Source organism: Nothoprocta perdicaria, unplaced genomic scaffold (genome assembly GCF_003342845.1).
Source record: "Nothoprocta perdicaria isolate Ctin4 unplaced genomic scaffold, notPer1 scaffold_26, whole genome shotgun sequence".
In the NCBI taxonomy this organism is placed as follows: Eukaryota; Metazoa; Chordata; class Aves; order Tinamiformes; family Tinamidae; genus Nothoprocta; species Nothoprocta perdicaria.
The window spans coordinates 4,234,234-4,253,430 of NW_020455488.1; the positions used below are offsets into that span (position 1 = coordinate 4,234,234).

The window sequence follows — 19,197 nt, forward strand, 5'->3', positions numbered from 1 at the left end:
CAGCCCAACACCCAGCCCTGCCAGCCCCGTGTGGGTCCCCACAGGCACCCTGAGCACAGCAGTCCATTGAAAAAGCCTGAGCCCATACAACAAGAGAAGAGAGAAAGACTGCGCAAATCTGGGAGGCATTTAGCAGCCCCATGAGCTGCCACTCTTATGGGATACAAATGAGAAGTGTGGTTTTAACAGATCATCTGAATTTTATAAGAATATTCACTGCAGCTCATTACCTCTGCAGCTCATGGACATACCTCTTTCAACAGCGCAGCCAAAACAGGACATAATTGGATGCTTTAATGGAGGAGTTGATTGTAGGAATTTTGGCATAAATACATACAATTATGCAGAATTATTGTGACAATAAAGTTTTTTTTTTCTTTTAATTTCTATTATGCAGCTGAAATCCTGCCACACGACATACCTAAATTCTCTCCTTATGACATGTGCACACGCTGGTACTGGTGCTGTCGTCAGTCACAACATCACTGCTGTCTAGAAGCAAGGGGAATGTTCAGAGCAGGGTGCCTGTGGATGCCTCCTCCTGTTTGGCATTAAGCGTGGGCCTCTCTCATTTCAGTTTGGTGAAGGTGACAGTGGTTTTAGTTCACTGAAGGGAGCACCTGCCACCGCTCAGCCTAGATGATACTGAGGAATTCCTGGGCTCTAAATGAAATCCTCATCATACTGCTTTTCCCTTTTGTCTCTTTTTATTCAGATAATGACTTAAACTCTTAACCTAACTTGAGCAACACAGGTTGCGCCAGTAGCGACTGTAAAAGGATGATTCAAATGCATGAAGTACCTTGCTAGATCAGGCCTTAAGGGCAACACCAAGCACTAGGAGACAGAACTCTGGGGACTGGAGCACAGTGGGGGCAGCTCTATCTATTTTGAAGACTTCAAAAATATTCAAAAAGAGGAGTCTCCAAGGAGGGCTGGGACCGCAGGGGAAGGATTTGTCACTACTCTGGTCTCGGTTGCTACCAGCCGCTTTCCAGAAGGAAGCCCTTTCCACCCTGTGGCAGAGAAGATGAAGGTGGAAAGTAAAAGAACAAGGGGAGCTCCATTTTTTCTTTTCATTCACTTCAGTAGGAGGCTTATGACAACTGGCAACTGATCTATGCATTGTCAATGAATCGCACAGAAGTGTACAAAGCAAATTCTTTCCATACTAAATCTTTAATCTGTCCTTTCCTTTTCTACAATCAACTGTCGCCCTTTGCTTGTTCCAGTTACTCTGAGGAAAGCTTAACCAAATATGACCCTCATACATTTTCATAAGCTTGCAGCATCTGCAAGCTGCCTAACTCACAGAGGCTTAAAGCTAGAGGATATTTTCATATCTGTAATAGAGTGATGAGAAACCCCCATGCACAAGTGAGCAAATATTAACATCTTCAGCAAGAGAAAAAAGATTTCATACATCCCATGGAATGAAAAATGATGGATTAGTCCAGTTTAATATAGTCACATTATCTGTGTAAAAATACATGCAGGGCATGCTGCTGTGCTAACTGCCCGGAACAGCAGCTTGTGTTTACATTTCCCTTCCCTGCTTGCAGGCTGTCCTGCGTGGGCTGGGCCCAGGCGGATACGCTGCAGACAGTTTCACACACGCACCCTGTGCACGCAGGCCCACGCGCGTGGGCCCTACACCCAGCAGAAGCAGGGATTAAACGCAGGCTGTTTACCTGATTACACCAGTTCTGCAGTGGTTGAAAGGGCTGGGAGACTTTTTAAGAGTAAGGAAGAGTAAATGGTTAGTGTTGAAAGAGACGGAAACCAGTTCTGTTCAGTGATTGCTCCAGGAAGATCCCTGTGTGAACCCTCATTTGGGGTTTGTTTCTTACACCTTTGCCTGTCTTTGCATGATGCAGTTGTCACACAGTCTACAGATCACATCAAACCTAAGCTGCAAGTGAGCAGCTTGAGTAAAAACTGCATTAAAAGTCTAAAATCCACATGGATAATCCACTGGACACAACACTATTTCAGCTAATGCACTGATTAAGCCTGAGTCTCAACTTAAGACTTTCACAACTTCAAACAGATCTATAGAAGCTGTACCTAAGCTCAACATTCATAGTGAGGAATGAAATCCCACGGGCTTTGGTGGAAGCAGAAACACTGTTCCCGGTTCTGTCACAGGACAGACGCTGCCGGCCCTGTGATACAAACCCACGCAGATGCCCAGGGTGGGCTCTCCCCCAGATGGGCCCAGGGGGCATCTCAGGAGCAGCGGTGGCTCTCTAGACTCTCTAGACTTCTCTGCCTAGAACAGTGGGGTCCTGCACTGCCAGGCCTCTTCCCAGGGTTGTTTCCCAGTCAGCCCTTCCGTCCTAAAAATCTAAGGACAGATATTTATCTAATGATTCCATAGCTAACCGTGACATGAGGCTGAGTTTCATTTGACCTGTATTCACAAATCAAGAGGCCTTCTTTAGAACACAGAAAGAGCTCAAAGCATTTTGAGAATCCAGGAGCCAGAATCCAGCCTGACAAATGTCACAGACTCCCTTAAAAATACTCCATTTTTCTCCTGAGATTTCCACTGTTGCTTTCATAGTTTGTCAAGCAGCCCCCCTTCAGATTGAACAAAGTATCTGCAGTTCTCATTCATCACAAGTCTCAGAACTGAAGCACTCCAGCTGCTCTAGGGCTATACCCTTAAATGGGATCTTGCTGTGATGTTACACTTGCCTCTTGTTATGACCTTGACTATTTTTGACACAGATATAAAGATGAAATAGGCTCTTGCCCTTAATGAGAGTTTGTACAAAACACTCTTTCCAAAGTAAACTATGTTATATGTGTATGCACATTACGGATCAGCTCGTGCCAGACAGCAATACTATAATCTATCTCTCTCTCGTAGGTGACACAGCATGAAGAACCATGGATTGGTGTCATTTATCAACATATCTTTAATTACACTTTGGGCAAGTACTTTATTTTCTACTGAAACGAAGAGCAAGGCAAACTTTTTAAAACCACCTTAGTTTTTCGTTACAAATTCTGCACGTGTTTGCTTTGAAATTTCCCCAAGTGGTGTCCACAGTTTTGGAAGATGCTGCTTGCAGCTCGCAGCTCTTTCTCTGAACTTTCCTTTTCCTACCTATCCTCCACAGTGCTGTGAATTCGCTTTTAATCAGAAGGGGCTCTGAGATGTTCCCCAAAGTGAAAGATTTTCATTAGAGCCAAAATATTTTTCAATAATACGGCCTGATGAATTTTAGTATTATAAAAGAAAGGCTGCCCATTCTTTATAGGGACCTCATCCAAAGCCCGATGAACTTAACTGGAGGCTTTCTTTAGGTTTCACTGAGGTCTTTTTAACAATTTCTTCAAAACTGACTCAGCAACATCCTTAAGCAGCTGCCTGGTTTAAAATAGATGAAGAGTCCTCCTCACGTGACAAGTTAGGGATACGCTTAAGTGCTTTGCTGGATGGGGGCCTAACAGCTTGCAAATACAGATGGCTATTATCAAGACCTAGAAAAGGCCAGGTAACCACCAACAGTCTACCAGAACTTCAAGCCAGTGCATCATACTGTTTGAAGTTAATTGCTTTAAAATAATTGGGCAGGTGAGCAGGTAAGTTCACATGGAGCATTTGCCATTTGCCTTTGTATTAAAAAGAATGCAGATTGCGTAGACAAAATGGGCATGATTTTAGAAAATGGAAAAAGTTAAAAGGGAAGGGACATGGTATGTGCTTTTTTTAAAGATTTTTCTCTCTAATGATGGGAAGTATTTTTTACCATCATTAAAACCTTGAAAAGCATTCTATTGCACAACTTCTTTAGTTAATACCTCATTACTTCTCTTTTTATTGTTATGGTAATCAAGCCTTAATATATTGCGGCTTTATAGCATGAAATCAAGGCTAGGCCTGCAGGCATCGACAGATGTACAACAGCATGCAGTAAAACACAGGTATAGAGGCATGCAGAGCTGAATATGGCATGGGGTTTTTTTATAATTGTTTGCAATTCATCTGAAGTTATTTTAACCTTGACAACAGATGAACTCTAACACGTTGTATGATCGGTCACGGGATGCTGCAAAGGACAGCAAGTTTTGTGATTGCTGCCTTACAGACTGAGTTTTATGAGAGCATGAAACAAAGCCTGAGAAAGATGCTTAAATTGTTTGGATAACTACAGGCTGTAGCTGTAACTATTCAAAACATTTAACTGAATGTGTTCTAACCGAGGGAGAATGGTAATGCTGGGGAACTGGATTGAACACCAGAATTTTGCCTTTCTGCAGGAAATGTGTGCTCAGTGTCAGAATTCATACCCTCTCCTGGCATAGTCAGTCTTTGGTGTGCACCAAAAAGGAATATTTGGACCTGACTTCTGTTTTTTACAAGACACCGAGACCTTGTGCTGGAACCCTTTTCAGGATTGAATTTCACCCATCGAACCATATGGTTTTTAGAAAGCTTTGATGGTCTGGTCTGCAGTGTTGAAATACCACCACCAAGAGAGTGAGTCTCCCTAGATCTTTTCAAAAGAAAATAGATGACCCTCAGTAGCAAGTAGGTTCCCCTTCTCAATATTATTCTCAGGAGAGATCATTCAGAAACAATTATAGCCGTTATGAGATTTTCTAAATGTAAAAAGCATTTTGGCTAGCAACCCCTTTTCCAGTAAAGTAGTTTAAAGGGCTGGCATTAAAAGCAACATGCCTACAACTTCATCTATAAAGTCAGAGGTATAAAGGTCACCACAGCTTTGCTGTACAGTCCCCACAGGGAGCAGGTGGCTTTCACAGTTCACAGCTATATGTAAAGTAGATGTAAAGCCCAGTAAAAGTGAATGCTGTTTTCCATGTTATACTGGTAACAACAGACATGAGTCAATACTTGGATCATTAATGTATCTGAAAATCCTGATCAGTCTCAGTCAGGGAAAAGCTCCCAGCTTTTCTCTCAGAAATGCTCTGAATAACAAAAATACTGTATTCAATCTATATCTACACTATACCTGTCCCTCCAGAGTTCCCTAGCAACAGAGAGGCCACTGCTCCAAATTTTTAGTGTCAAGCATAAAGGTGAGCACCTCTCTCACATCTAGTAAAGACTTATTGCAAGTCCTTACTGCACTTGATGGTGGTAAGTCCTTGTCAGAGCAGACCTTAGGACAGGAATGGTTGTTGCTCCGCATATAACAAATGGATTGGAAGACAATGGCCACTATAGTCCAGCGAATACACTAATTACATTAATAAAATGAAAGCTTAAATTTTGAAGCTAATCCTGGGCTATCATTTATAAAAGTTAACAGGGCATATTTAATTTAGGAATTGGCTAACGCTTCTCTTCCCACTGCTGAAACCTCATAAATGAAATATACTGGATTGCTGCCCAGTGCGGAAATAAAAGTTGTGAATAATGTTTCTATCTCAATCATTGTCAGTGCTTTAATATTCCTAATTACTTTAAAAAGCTAAATATTCAATACAGGAAAAACCTTCTTTTCTTTTTTCTTCACTTGCAAGATTAGTGCAATTTTATAAGAGTCACCAGGTAGTTTTGGTCCACCAGGACAGTGACATCTTATCCTTTACTCTTTATTATTAGATAAATTGAGTACTTACTAGAGTACGGGTGTGTGCACATGTGTATTAACGTTATATCTCTGCGTGCACATCCATCTTATTAGAGAGTTTTCTTATTTTCTCTTTTTTTTTTTTTTTTAACACATCTTAATGGGGTATATAGAGTATAAATACTCACTGGCTGTTAGGCTAAACGTGTCAACTGCTAAAAATAACCACATGATCAAATGAGTTATTAGGGTCCAGGATTTTAATAAATATTTATAGGTAGATATTCACTATCTTACACTGCCAATTTTTTCCCTTGTCTACCTGCCAGGTAATCCCTGAAGGCTCCTTCAGACCCCAGACCCCAAGGCCTGGCCTTCTCTTCCATCCTCCTTCCTTTCTCCATTTCTTTTGCTGTTGTAGCAGGGGAGACACTGGCAAAGCTACAGGTGGAGCAGCAATAACTTCCCTGAACAGATTCCACCTCATTGACCCCAGCTTCTAGAGCTGTTTTCCTCAACTCATATTTAAATGCTATCCTCTTCAAAATTGCCAGTATTTCTAATGTCTCCCTGTATGTTTATGCTTTCTTCTATCTTTTTGCCTCGTAATGTCTCTTTTTCAAAATCCCAATCAACCTGAGAGGGAGGAACTAAAGGCAAAATGAAATATTCATTCACTAAACAACTCACAGCATCTTTCTAGATGCAGCTTTATTTACTCACCTGTGCACAAATAGACTTCATTTAACAAACTAGCTACTGTTGTGTCAGTCATGGACTGGGCCCATATTGCCTAACATCTCTGATGTTTATAGCGGAAATAATACAAGCTTTTTAGCATGAATTAACACAGACTTAAACCCATCTTCACCAATTAACACAGAGTTTGACACACACATCTCCTCCAACTGAAAGAACTGGTAGCCCCCAGTGTGAATTCATTTCATATTACAATGTGCAGAAGTTTCACCTCAGCCATCACACCAAGCTCTGCAGAAGGGACAATCCAGGGGGTGAATTTCAAGTCAGAAGGTAGAATCTAGGCTTCATGAAGAGACAATGTCCTTTAGCAGGACAAGGATTCTGTCTAGAAAGAATGCTTGCCACCAACATATTTCATATAGCATCATTAAGATTAGAGAGAATAATTTCATAAGAGAGCTGTACTATCTGTATTAACATTCCAGTAACAGGTCGGAAAGCAATGGGAGGATCCTTCACTGCATTTAACATGTCTTTACAAAAACAAGCAAAAAGATGAAAATCATTATTACTCTATCAGTAGCAAAGAGGAAATATCACAGATTAATGGTTGCAAAATAAACACTGTGCACTTCATATTCCAGTTAAAGCATCCATGTTCATAGCCACTGTTTGACTCAGTTTTCTTTTTTTAAACAGCAATATGAATCTTTAAAAGGTTTTGCGATATTTACTCACCACTAGAGCAGTCAGTACCTCCCCATCCTGGTTCACAATGACAAGTGTCAGGAGAAACACATCTTCCGTGCACACACTCCTCTGTGCAAAGTGCTGTTGAGAAGAAACAATACACAGCACTGTAAACATGCACAAAGCTACACCTTAGCAATATTTTGTTTAAAAATATTAAGCAAAACAAACCAAAAAGAATTATTTGCAAGATTTAATTAATACTAAGTGACCAAAATAGAGGCCTCTTGATAGCAATAAACTCATTTATCAGTTCAGCTCTCTGTAATGAAAAACTCCAATACCAGAAAATACTTGGGTTAGCAATTTTGTTTCATAATAAAAATCTTACCAAACTGACAGTCAAAGTTAGAGAATACCAACTTTTTACTCAAGTTGTTACAGTTCATAACAGAAAAAGGAGTTTGGTTTTAAAAGTGTATTAAGATGCAAAGCCAAATTTTAAAAAAAAAAAAAAAAAAAAGAAAAAAACTCAAGGAAAATAATTTCACTATATGATGTTGTAGCTTGGTCTTTTCAAGGTTTTCAATAACCAGTATTCAATAACTTATTTTCCAACTTAATGAAAGCTTAATCTCCCAGTTTCAAAATACAAAAAAAAATGGCTGTTTTTTAAGTCTTATTTGCTAGCTGACTAGAGATATGCATAGGAGGATCTGCTTTTCGTCTTCCTAAGCAAGAACAGGTTGTGATTTTAAGACATTTCTTTTCCTGTGCTGCCTTGGTGCCAGATGTATGTTTCCATGCATACTGGAATGCCCATCGCATATAAACAAACCTGGATGAGATGAGGAAGTACGGAGCCTCGCTGCCTACTGCCTTTTGGGGCCGAGAGTGTCCGGGATTTAACCGTTTGGTCACCAAGGAACAAACCCAGAAATCTGTTCACAATATAGTTAAATCCAACTTCAAACCACAAGTGATCTTTTTATAACCTTAACTGTGGGACAAATCTTCTTGTTCTTTACAGATCAAACTGCACATGACCACTAAGTAGAATGTTTCCTAATTATAATGATGACAAAGTCTTTCTAGATTAGTCATTTCCTTTCTAGGTTCTCTGCATGTCAAAACTGCAATTTATTCTTATTGCATATCTTGTGTTTAGGCAGTACTGCAGGGGGCATGAAATATTGATAGCTAATTTTCTAGTGTTTAATTGTCCTAATCTTTTGTGCATTTATTTTACTTGAGTTAGCGTTTCTGAAGATAGTGAGATCCTAGTCTACAGATGTAAGATTAAATTCAAGATGGGATATTAGAAGAATGGGATGTTTTCATGAAAAAATATAAGCCTCTTACTATCATTCAAAAATCATTGGTCATCTATGACAAGAAGAAGTCCAAACTCAGAATAAACATGAAGTTTTATGTTAATGTTAAAGTACAGCGTGAAAAAGATGTACAACATGCTGGGAAATGGGTGCTTTGAGAGCCATGCTCTGTAGAGCTTTACGTAAGAATACGATTCTCTTCTCACTGATGTAACCCCTACACATTTATTTTATTAGTGTTAGGGAAACTGAAACAGATTTTTCTGTTCCCTGTACAGACATTTATGATAATAGATCATTCTTTTATATGCAAAATGTGCAACATATTTTTATCCTTTTAACCAGACCACACTCTTGGGTCAAGGCATGATTTATGAGTAAGAAGGTTGATGGTGGACTATGTGCTCCTCTTCCAAATAACAAAGTTCCTGCTCATTCTTTATCCAAATTTAGCTGATATAGACACACAGTCATATCACATCTTAACCATTAACATATATAGGAAGCAATAATGATTAAGATAATAACATTTTCTTAATTACTTATTTATAGATAGGTTGACTTCTTTAATAGTGCTCCGCTCCCTTGGGAAGAGTGTTATATAAGACATGTAAACAAGACTCAAGATCATATTCCTCATTCTAAATCAATCATCGCCATGAGAATTACAGAAAGCACCTCTGAGAACTGTCTCGTGTTTTAGGTGTTCTGGAATCCCTCACAGCTGAAGGTGACAATCTTTAATTAGGAAAGAGTCAAGAAAGTTAAAAACACAGTTCCAGGGAACTGTGGGTACTTTCATCTCTGGTTTATTAACTTGCTAAAGAAGTAGCTATGAGCTCACTAGAATATAGTCACTTAAAGCTATGAAATTACATAGGACTAACCCCATACATGGGGTCACACAAATCCCCTTTTCTAACAGAGAAGCTAATTTGATAGAAGCCATTTTATTCTAGGAAGCAAAGAATCAGACTCCTTCCACTGTGTGACCTGAATCAGGTCTATAAAGGTCCATATAAAGGACAGATTAGGGTACTACTCTGAAGTTATACTGTGGCAAATACAATTTCATATTTCTCCATATAAAAGGGAAGTCTCGCCTTGCTCTAATCTTTGCAGTTTAAATTAATTTTTCATTCTATTAACATTCAACATAATAGGATACAATGGTCCCCAAGGCATTCTTCATAATATACTTTGTACAGTGGCTTGCAAATGATCTTACTAGTTAATGGAACTATAAAAATTACTTGCACATAAAGGTCAAGAAAAATAAAGATAAGTATATACTTTCTGACACTGTCCTGTTCGACACACAGCCAAAGGCCCCTGGAGTAAAGAAAACTCACATTAATGCAAGTAATATAATTCTTCCCAGTATAATAATAGCCCAAGCAGTGCAACCTTTGGAATTCCAGACTTTTTATGTCTGCATTTTCCCCTGACCAATTCTCTTGGAACAATCCAGCACCTCATTGATCAGTTTATTATTAGCATTCTTGGCACGAGTTTAAGATCAGTTTGTAGTTTGATTCAGTCTGGTAATAAAATGACCTACATCAAAGCCCTGCCAAAATGCCAACTTTGTAGCAATGCGTTCAGCATGACTTATTTCACCATATTCAAGGTCACACAAGAACTGCTCCTTATCATGGACTAAAGGCAACAAAAGAGTTCTACAACAACTATTTTGATGGTTATCACTTAACTTTATAATTACAAAGAGTGCTTTTTTAAAAACATAGATGGCAAATCCTTAGTGAAATACAGTGACTTGTTTCCTATGGTGTTGCATTTCTTTGTGTGGGGGCCAAGTCTGTGATTCTACAGGGTTTAATCACACTGTATAACGCTATTTACACACACTGTTTATCACTACTTTCCAACACATTGACTTCTAGTATTCCCCGAAGCAATGTAACTAACACGGCCAAAAATTGTCTTCTTAGCCTCTTTACAGGAGTGAAAGTACATTTAAACAAGAGTTTCATTCTTGGGAAAGAAAATGGAGTGCTTAAGCTTGGGAAGGTTTCACTAGCTTGTCCAAAAATACAACTTTTGTGTTTATTTCACCAAAAGCAGAATCAAAAAAGGTGTCTTGTGCTTGTGATGGAATGTGGCGACATTTACAGTGGTCCTTTGAACATGGAGTCCACAGCCTGCGATCCAGCAAAGCCCTGTCGCCTTCCCCCTTCGGCTTGTAGGACTGTGTTGTGCCAGACGAGCAACGTATCTTTGCAACAAAGACAAGTAAAATTACAACTTCTAACGGAACCCAGGGTAGAAAGGAGAGACCTGCGCGGCTGCGCGTGCCGCTGAGGCTGCAGCGCTCGGTGCTAGCGGGGGATCCCGGGGCTCTGCAGGCTTCCTGCCCGGGAATAGCGTCCAACACTGTGCTCCAGCCAGGAGATGATGGAAAGCATAAATAACAGGAGCCACGCTACAGCGTGCCAGCATGGCAGAGACTCTTAAAGACAACTGGACGCAACAGAAAATATCATTAGCTGAAGATACAGATGGTACTAATGGAAAGAAATTCAAGCACTTTTCAGAGCTACACAGAAAGAACGAGTCTATTGTGGCTGCACGTGTGGCCAAAGGGCACTGCTCCCTGACTCCGAGTTCTTCAAAACAGCCTCCTTTTCTCCGTCCCACCTGCAGTTTAGGTCGCCTCAGCCAGTTTTTCTCCATTACACACTGATCTTATGCAAACTGACCACATTTGTTTGTTTGCTGTGAACTGAAGGTAGACCTGCATTTTATCTACATATTGCTGGTATCTGATTTCAAGTCATCTATCCCTTGAAAAATTTTTGAGCATTTTATCATATTCTCCCAGTTCCTGGTGCCACTTTTATGGGTAAGAATTTTTTTTTTTTTCAGGTGAAGTAGAATTTCTTTCATGGTCAGTGGTTTCAGATAATACAGAGAGGTCAGGGAAGATGAAAAAGGATGTTTGCCCCTTCTCCAGTATGAATCTGTTTATTCAGGCCACTCTGATGGTTTCATTTTAGCACTGGACTCACTCCAGGCTGTGCTCAGTCTAGGATATTAGCTTCATCACATAAGCTTGTAGTCAGCTTTTGGCCAGCTTCTCCTAGAATGTGTTCAGCAGGTTTGATAGTAGAAGAAAGATGACTACATCTAATGCATCCAGGTAGTTCTTCCCTTTTTTAGACTATTATATATTTGGGGAAAGCAAGACTCATTCCCCGAGTGACTGACTTTCAATCAGGAATTGTGCTCATTAGCTGGCTTCTTGGACATTTTTTTTTCAATGAAGTGGAATAATGGTTCCTCACATTGCTTAATACTTGCTTCTGTGCTGATCATGCAGGATTCATAAATTGGTTTACCATCTTGGATTGCTCTTTAGCATAGGGTTTAGTAGCCTTAATAGATGCAGAGATCTCAAAGCTTGCTCAGATTTTGAGTAATTTATTATTTCAGGGTATACAACCATTATTTTTCATCCTCCCCTTGGCATTCAATGAAAGTATTAATAACAAATACAAAAACAGGGAGATCAATATGAACAAGGAAAAGGTGAGATTGACACAGATCATATAACAGCAATGGGCTGCAAGATCAACTTTTTCTGCTATTACATTGCTATTCCGTTTTTTGCTAGTACATTTGGAGAAGAGGCGGCTCAGAGGGGATATGATTAATATGTATAAGTTCAGGAAGGGAGAATGCAGGGAGGAAGGGGACAGGCTGTTCTCACTGGTGGCCAGCGATAGGACGAGGGGTAATGGACACAAGCTGGAACACAGGAAGTTCCGTCTCCAGGTGAGGAGGAACTTCTTTACTGTTAGGGTGACAGAGCAGTGGAACAGGCTGCCCAGGGAGGTTGTGGAGTCTCCTTCTCTGGAGGTCTTCAAAACCCGCCTGGATGCCACCCTGTGCCACGTGCTCTAGGTGTGCCTGCTTGAGCAGGAAGGTTGGACTAGATGATCTGTAGAGGTCCCTTCCAACCTTAAATATTCTGAAATTCTGAAATATTCTGAAATATTTCCTGGCAGATCTGGAATTAGAGATTCTATGTCCACACAGTCAGATCAGAATTAGTGGTCTTTCTTGTTGGCTGGTACATGGGAGTTTCTGACCATTGTCTCAGTGAAATATTGATCTGTTCAAGACAGCAGCTAGGTTGTGTTATCCTCAGTTCTGACACCCTGCCAAAGCTTAGAGAGTAGGCTGTGCCAGAGATGACTTGTGAAAGTCTAAAATAAGAGAGTTGAGGACACACATTTTGAGGATTTTGTCCTTTCCGAGGAGAAGAATCTGACATATGTCACTGTCATCATTGACAAAACATCTGAAAATCTTTATATGAATCTGTTAGGAGGTGAAGATTTGTTAATAAGCATAAAACCTACATTAGGTTCAGCTCAGATTTCTCTTACCACGTAAGTGGCAATCTGGGCCTCTGATGACTAACAAGAACTCAGGGACACCTACATTCTTGTCATGGGTGAGTGTCTTAGATGGATGACATGGGCTCCTGATATCTTTCAAGGCAGACTTCACTGTTTCCCACTCTCAGAACCCTCAGAGGGGAGATGCTCCTAGTTTAGTGATTGCTGGAGATCTGGCACTGATAAGAATCTAGTTTAGTCCATGCTGCAACATATTGCCTGCTCTACCTGGGGAGGGCTTAGGAAGGCAGGTGAGGGTAGAGCTTGTCACTCTTTCTAGTTGCCACAAGAAGAGCAAGACCTGTTGAGCACCTCCTTGGTTTGCAATTTGGGTGGGTTCTAGGAACAGCTGAGCTGGAGCTCAGCTTTCCCCCTGGGAAGGGAATAGCATAACAGCAGTGACCACAAAAATAGTGCCATTGACAGAAAAAGTTTAGAGCACTGCAAAAAAAGAGAGGTCGATGAGTGTCACACACTGAACAGACTTGAAATAAGTTCTTTGTGTTATTTTGATGCCTCATTGGCTTCATCTGCTCTGGTAGAGAAGAAACGGGAGATAGTACTTGCCATTTAATCATGTCTGAACAAGAGCTGAAAAGCAGCTTCCTTGTAGCACAAAGGTCAGAAGAGCAGACGTGGGGTCACTAGGCTGAACTGCTTTGTAGCTGAGGCCCTGAGTAACAGAGGAGCTTTGCAGTGGCTCCCAGCACAAAGCGGGAATTGTGGGAAGGCACTGCAGGATGCTGAGCAGTCAAATGCATCTGCACTGCAAAGTGAGCAGGCTACCGGGCTGTGCAAAAGCAACACTAACCTCTGGGTCTGCAGGTGAGGTCTAAATCACATCTAAGCTTAGGCAAGAGGATTTCTGTGAAGGCATGGGGGAGCTAAGGTTAAGAACTCAGACAAATTCTGCAATGAAGACAAACTGTCTGTATCTAATGCCTGATTCAATGAATCATGACTGATATCAAAGGTAAAGGAAAATCTTCAGTCCAGCAAAGTCAGATAGCAGTCCACACATGGAGTTTAGCTACCCAAATACTCCATAGGGACCAGGATGGTGCAAACTCCTGGACTTGCTCTGTGGGGTGTTTGCTAGGGCTCAGCTTTCTTCTCTGACAAGTCACAGTGACTGTGAGTTCATAGAGAACTCCTTCGAAATCAGTAAAATATTGGGATCTGTTGATTGTTTAAGGCCAGCCACTGATTCTATACATTTTCTGCCATTGCTGCAGCTAGATATAATCATTCCTTTCTACCATGTTGAGGCAAAAGACTTACGCTGGGATCAATTTGGCTAATCAATTGTCTAATACAATGTTATTTCGTGGGATTATTTTCAGCATTTAACATTTTCTGGTAAATGATTTCCCATTGCCTCACTGCAGGGTTCAAAACAATCATTACCACTAGTTCAAATTGTTAATGAGGTTAAGAATGATGCTGAATCAGCACAGCACAATCTACGACCCAGGAAAGTTTTTTCCCTCCTTCTCCCTCTTTTCTCCCCTTCCCCTTCCTTTTTGGTAAATTGATCAACTCTTTAAAACAATTAGTAGAAAACATATTTTCACAAGTTAATTTTCTCCTGACATTTGATTCATCGCACTAGCAAACAATGCAAATTTGCCACAAATTGCACTTTATCTTCCACCTTTAATGAGAAGTACTATCTTTTCCTAAGCAATGCAGAAATACTAACATCTACTCTTAAGCACTCCCTCCTGCTCCCTACATTCTCAGGTGTGATCTAGCAGACCTTACTCCACCAAAACTCACTGTGGTCAAGAACTGATTTGCCAGCAGGAGACTCTCTTTTTTTTTTTCCTTAGGACAGAAGAAAGCACCAACAGCTTTTCCTCCTGTGCTGAAACCAGTAGCAAAAACCTCCAGGCCTTCTGCTCCCGACCTTGGGGAAAATATTTTGTTTTTCACAGAGTGAAATTCTTGCCAGGCTGGACAATACAAAAGAAGCTCGTGCCCATGATCCCTGGGCCTGTCACCTTTCTTACCAACATATGGAGAAGCAGCCAAACTAATGGAAGAAGAACAAGCTTAATCTGATCCTCCAACTAACCCATGACAGCAGAGAGCAGCAGATGCCTGAAGAAGGATTCTTCTCCAATAGCGCTAGTCACTCATAGCTATGGGCATCTTCATTACAACCTGGGCTCTCCTAGGAGATGTGCTAGAGTGAAAAGTGAGCTTCCACTTGAGAAATACTAAGTTAAAATTAACCAAGAATGGCAAGCCAGAAATAAATAATATTTCTGGTTGGGTTTTGCCTTGCTTCAAAGCAGAGTCGCCTCTGCTTTCTTACTATGGCAGCATCACTCAAGTTGGCAAGAATGGAGGGGTCGGTTCAACATTGGCCGAGTGTCTGCTTGATTTAAACTGGGATGAGGGAAACGTAGAGGACAGTGTCAAAGCAAAGGAGCTATCCTCCAGAAAACACTTGCAACATCAATTGCAAAGGGCTGGATTCTCAGATGCGCTACAGCAAACACAGAGAGACAAACATGAGTAGGACTCGGGACTAAATAGTCTAAATCAGTAACAAAACTATCTAGCCCTGTTCTCTGGAATTCACCTAAAAATTATAGCATCTGCATATTTTGTTACAGATTATCCCCTGAGTGCATTATGTGAATTTCTTTGTGTATAAATTTCATCCCATTCTGATTTCTGTGAAATACTTATTTTTGGATCTGACAGCATTGCCACATGTCCATAGCTCTCTGAGTACTGACTTGCCTGGAATGATGGGTCTTATGCCAAGAAAATTCCATTTTCTGTCAGTAAATGACACAACTCCACTGTTGATTGATTTTCATAGGCAAAGAATATACTCTATGTATATGAGTGAGGATGGATCCATCAAAAATGTTGTTTCTAAAAGATCAAAAGTAGACAAGTCTAAATGTCTGGACTGCATGATAGTTCTGGCCATCTTTGCTGTGCAATACAACACCTACAAAGAAACCCTAAATTACTCCAATTCTCCCAGATGTCTTTTAGTCCCATAGCACATTGACTAGAGCACCGATTTTTCAAACAAGATCTCTCTTCATTCTTATTCCAAATTTCATCAAGTTAATCTAGCAAAAATCCTTTTCTTTTCAACATAGGATAAATACGGACAAATTTCTAAAGGCAAAGCTGTCGTTGAGGCCAAGCTGTTATATGGCACAGGCCCTGGAGGAGCAATGTCTTTCAGATTTCATTCCAAATCAAGCTGCATGCTGCAAATGAAGGTCACTCTGATGAAATCAAGGATAGAAGTACAGTCTGTTTGAAGATCATGTCAATGTGTGAGCTACACTAACACTACTGAGAATAGAATATTTAAATGCAGACAATATTCTCACTTTTCAAAAGGAGCCACAGTAATGGATCACCTGTGTTTCAGAGTTACTTATTGAAAAGAACCGCAAAAAAAAAAGCCTAAGAAATAAATTATTATATAATTACAGGGTTGATTTAAATCTCAAACCACTAATTTAAAATTTCTGTCACTAACTCTAGACTGCAGGAGGTCAGTAGATTTCATGATCAAGCCCAGTTTCTCAGTAATGACTAATTGTCTAGAGAAACTTCCTACTAATGAGACATGGTAAAATGTATTCTCTAGTTCTTGTGATTCATGCTGTTGCTTAAAAATAGAAGAAGGAGCTTGGAAATAAAAATTTCTAACCACAGTGTCAGAAGATGCTGAATGCTTTTCAAGATGCCTACCCTTTACTGTTACATAAATATTGTGGAGTGTTTGCATAAACAAAATTATTATGCAGTGTTTTGGGGGAAAAAAAGATATGGACCATTTTCATGATGACTGTACAAGGAATTCCATTTAAATCATAGAATTCCCTGGAAACTGTATCTTCTGAATGTAGATGGAGTGGTATCAGATCTTGAACTCATACCAGAAAGTATTTGCTTCAGTAGAGCTATTCTAAGTACTGTGTTGTTGTAACCAAAAATGTGGTTATTTGCTATAATGAATATGAGATTTAGTATCTTTAAAAGAATGCTTATAAAATGTTTTGCATGCAGTTTCTTATTTCTTAAGCCTAAAGAATCTGTTTGACTCAATCCGTAAACTTAAGTTGTAAGTTCTGTCAAGTACAGACTGTCTTTTAGTAGTATTTGCATTAACACATGCACTTCTGAGCATTATAGTAATACAAGTAAACCATAGGATTCAAAAAAGAAAAATATTGTTTAAAAGAATGAAAGCTTTGGGATTAAATACATTGAAAACGTCACTCAACTGACTGCACTGGGGAAAGCAAGCTTGCAAAAGTGAGTATCTGTGATAGAAATACTGAGCTTAAGATAAATTATTCAAAAACTGCTATATGATCAAACTTGTAATGCACTGAATTTTCAGGAAAAAAATTCCTTGGGGAGCCTTTAGAAACATATTTTAAAGTGAAAAGCATGTGCAACAATGCACAAATATAAAGTGAAATGTTATCATTCTATAAAAGAAAGGGAAAAAAATATGTCTAGGTAAACAGTAAGAGAATATCTGCTTCTAGAGCAAGCAGCCACAGTGGGTTCCTGGTTAAGAGAGGGCTGCCTCCTGATTAACCTCCTGATTTCTGACCTCTTACACTGCACTGTATTATGAAGCATTAGAAAATGATTGTCAGTTATAGGAGTTTTTCAGTCCGCAAGGGATCTGCCTAAGAATTATCCCCTTACAGATAATAATTCTGATGGTTAACACTGCTGTGTGACAGGATCCTGTGAGAGCAGTGTTCAAGGAAACAACTTTATTTTTAAACAAGTTTTATTTTGCATATCCTTCTGCTTTCTGGTCTTACTAATTTTAAGAGGTTAACGAAGCTTCCTACACATCTCAATTCTTAATCAACTTCTAATTCTACTGGAGTAAAAAAATATTCTGAAAGTGCACAGGCCCAGAAGATGCCAAAACAGTCCTGTGTGTGCAGGTGCTGAAGAGAAATTCCCTCATGTATTTTGTTTGTATAGGTCCACGCAAGTCCACCATTATAGGAGGGATGGAGTCATTTATCTTAATACAACTACCATAGATTAGCACTGATGCCCTCCACATCACCTGAGATCTGTGCAAAAAGGCCATAACAACGTTGGGATTTGTTGAATCAGGAGGAGGAGGGTGGGGACCAGAGATATTAAATAAATTTTTAAGTGGAGATGAAGTAATGGAGGATGTCCCCCAAGCAGTTGGGTACCAACCTACCTTAGCTGAAACTGGACAAATTAATATACTGCATTTTGTACAGCTATTTCTTCGAATTCATATCCATGATTCCCATGTCTTGTTCCTGAGCCTGATGAAGCTTCCAGGAACCTGTGACATTAACATGAATAGTGGCGAGTGCCCCTGGATGCAGGGCCTGCTGCTGTGTCCACATTCCTGGAATCCCTTTACACTGACTACACTGAGATTGTCCAGAGCAACCAGGAAAGCTTTTTTATTGCTCATCTATAAAGCAACAGCCTAGATCTTTTTCTGGCTACCAATAATGTCTGTATATTTTTTCCTCTGATATTTATTAAGCCCCTTGAGACGTTAGAAAGCTTTGGCATACCCTCAATTCCCCTGCATGAACATTTGGCTGCTTCTCCTTCTATTGCATTCTTTTTCTGATAAGTCCATCCCTTACTTCATTACCACTCTCCACTAACATGGCTCCAGTAACATGTAAATCCACCAGCATCCAGAAGCTGACTGTAAAAAACTGATCTATGGGAGATGATAATTGATTTTTGCACCTTCCCATCAATGACGTTTCTTTATCCTAAATAGTTTCCCAGTGTCTTTATCTATGGCACAGCATGAATTGACCACTCAAAGTGTTGGTCCCTCTCTTCCTCTCCAAAAGGCACCTGTGGTGCTCAAAATGGCCAAGCAAAGGCTGCTTTCAAGATTGTGAACAACTCCATAACTGCAAGGTAAGACCAAGCAGACTAATTTCAGTAGTACAACTGAGAACCTCCTCGGCTCATGGAGTGAGCATCTGAGGAATTACAACTTAATTAATTAGGATGCTCAGAAGTTCTTCTGTATCTTGAATTTTTTCAACAATGACTAGACCCTAGAAGGGTCTAGCTGACATAGGAGAACTTACATGGAATTTTATGGAGGTTAAGTGACCAACACTGAGATTGCTGTAAAGCCCGAATGCAGTTAGGGTTAAACTACATTCTCTAATACGGTATATGAGACACTGGCATATGGCCCTTCCATTATGCTCAGCTACCCAGTTAGCAAATGTGGCTGAAGATGAATAGAGATGATCATTTCTGCTCAGTGCTGCCTCGCTGCTTTCTTATTAACCCACCAGCTCATTTAATAAAGAGAGCAGGGATTGCTCCCCGCCAGCGCATCTCAGTAAGACGATGACGACGACTGCTAGTTCTACTACCAGAATTAGAATTGTTTAGTTCCTGTAGAAGTTTCCCCTCCTATGGGAGACATGGAACCCAGGTTATTTTCCC

At 40.1% G+C, this 19,197-nt stretch overlaps 1 protein-coding gene across 1 annotated transcript in view; it reads right to left on the reverse strand.

Moving 5' to 3' along the window:
• The window catches only part of MEGF11 (multiple EGF like domains 11), a 245,309-nt gene that overhangs the window by 147,368 nt on the left and 78,744 nt on the right, over positions 1 to 19,197 (reverse strand). The window contains exon 7 of the mRNA XM_026040556.1: positions 6,996 to 7,088. Within this exon, the coding sequence (XP_025896341.1) occupies positions 6,996 to 7,088 (93 nt within the window). The remainder of the gene's footprint in view (positions 1 to 6,995; positions 7,089 to 19,197) is intronic.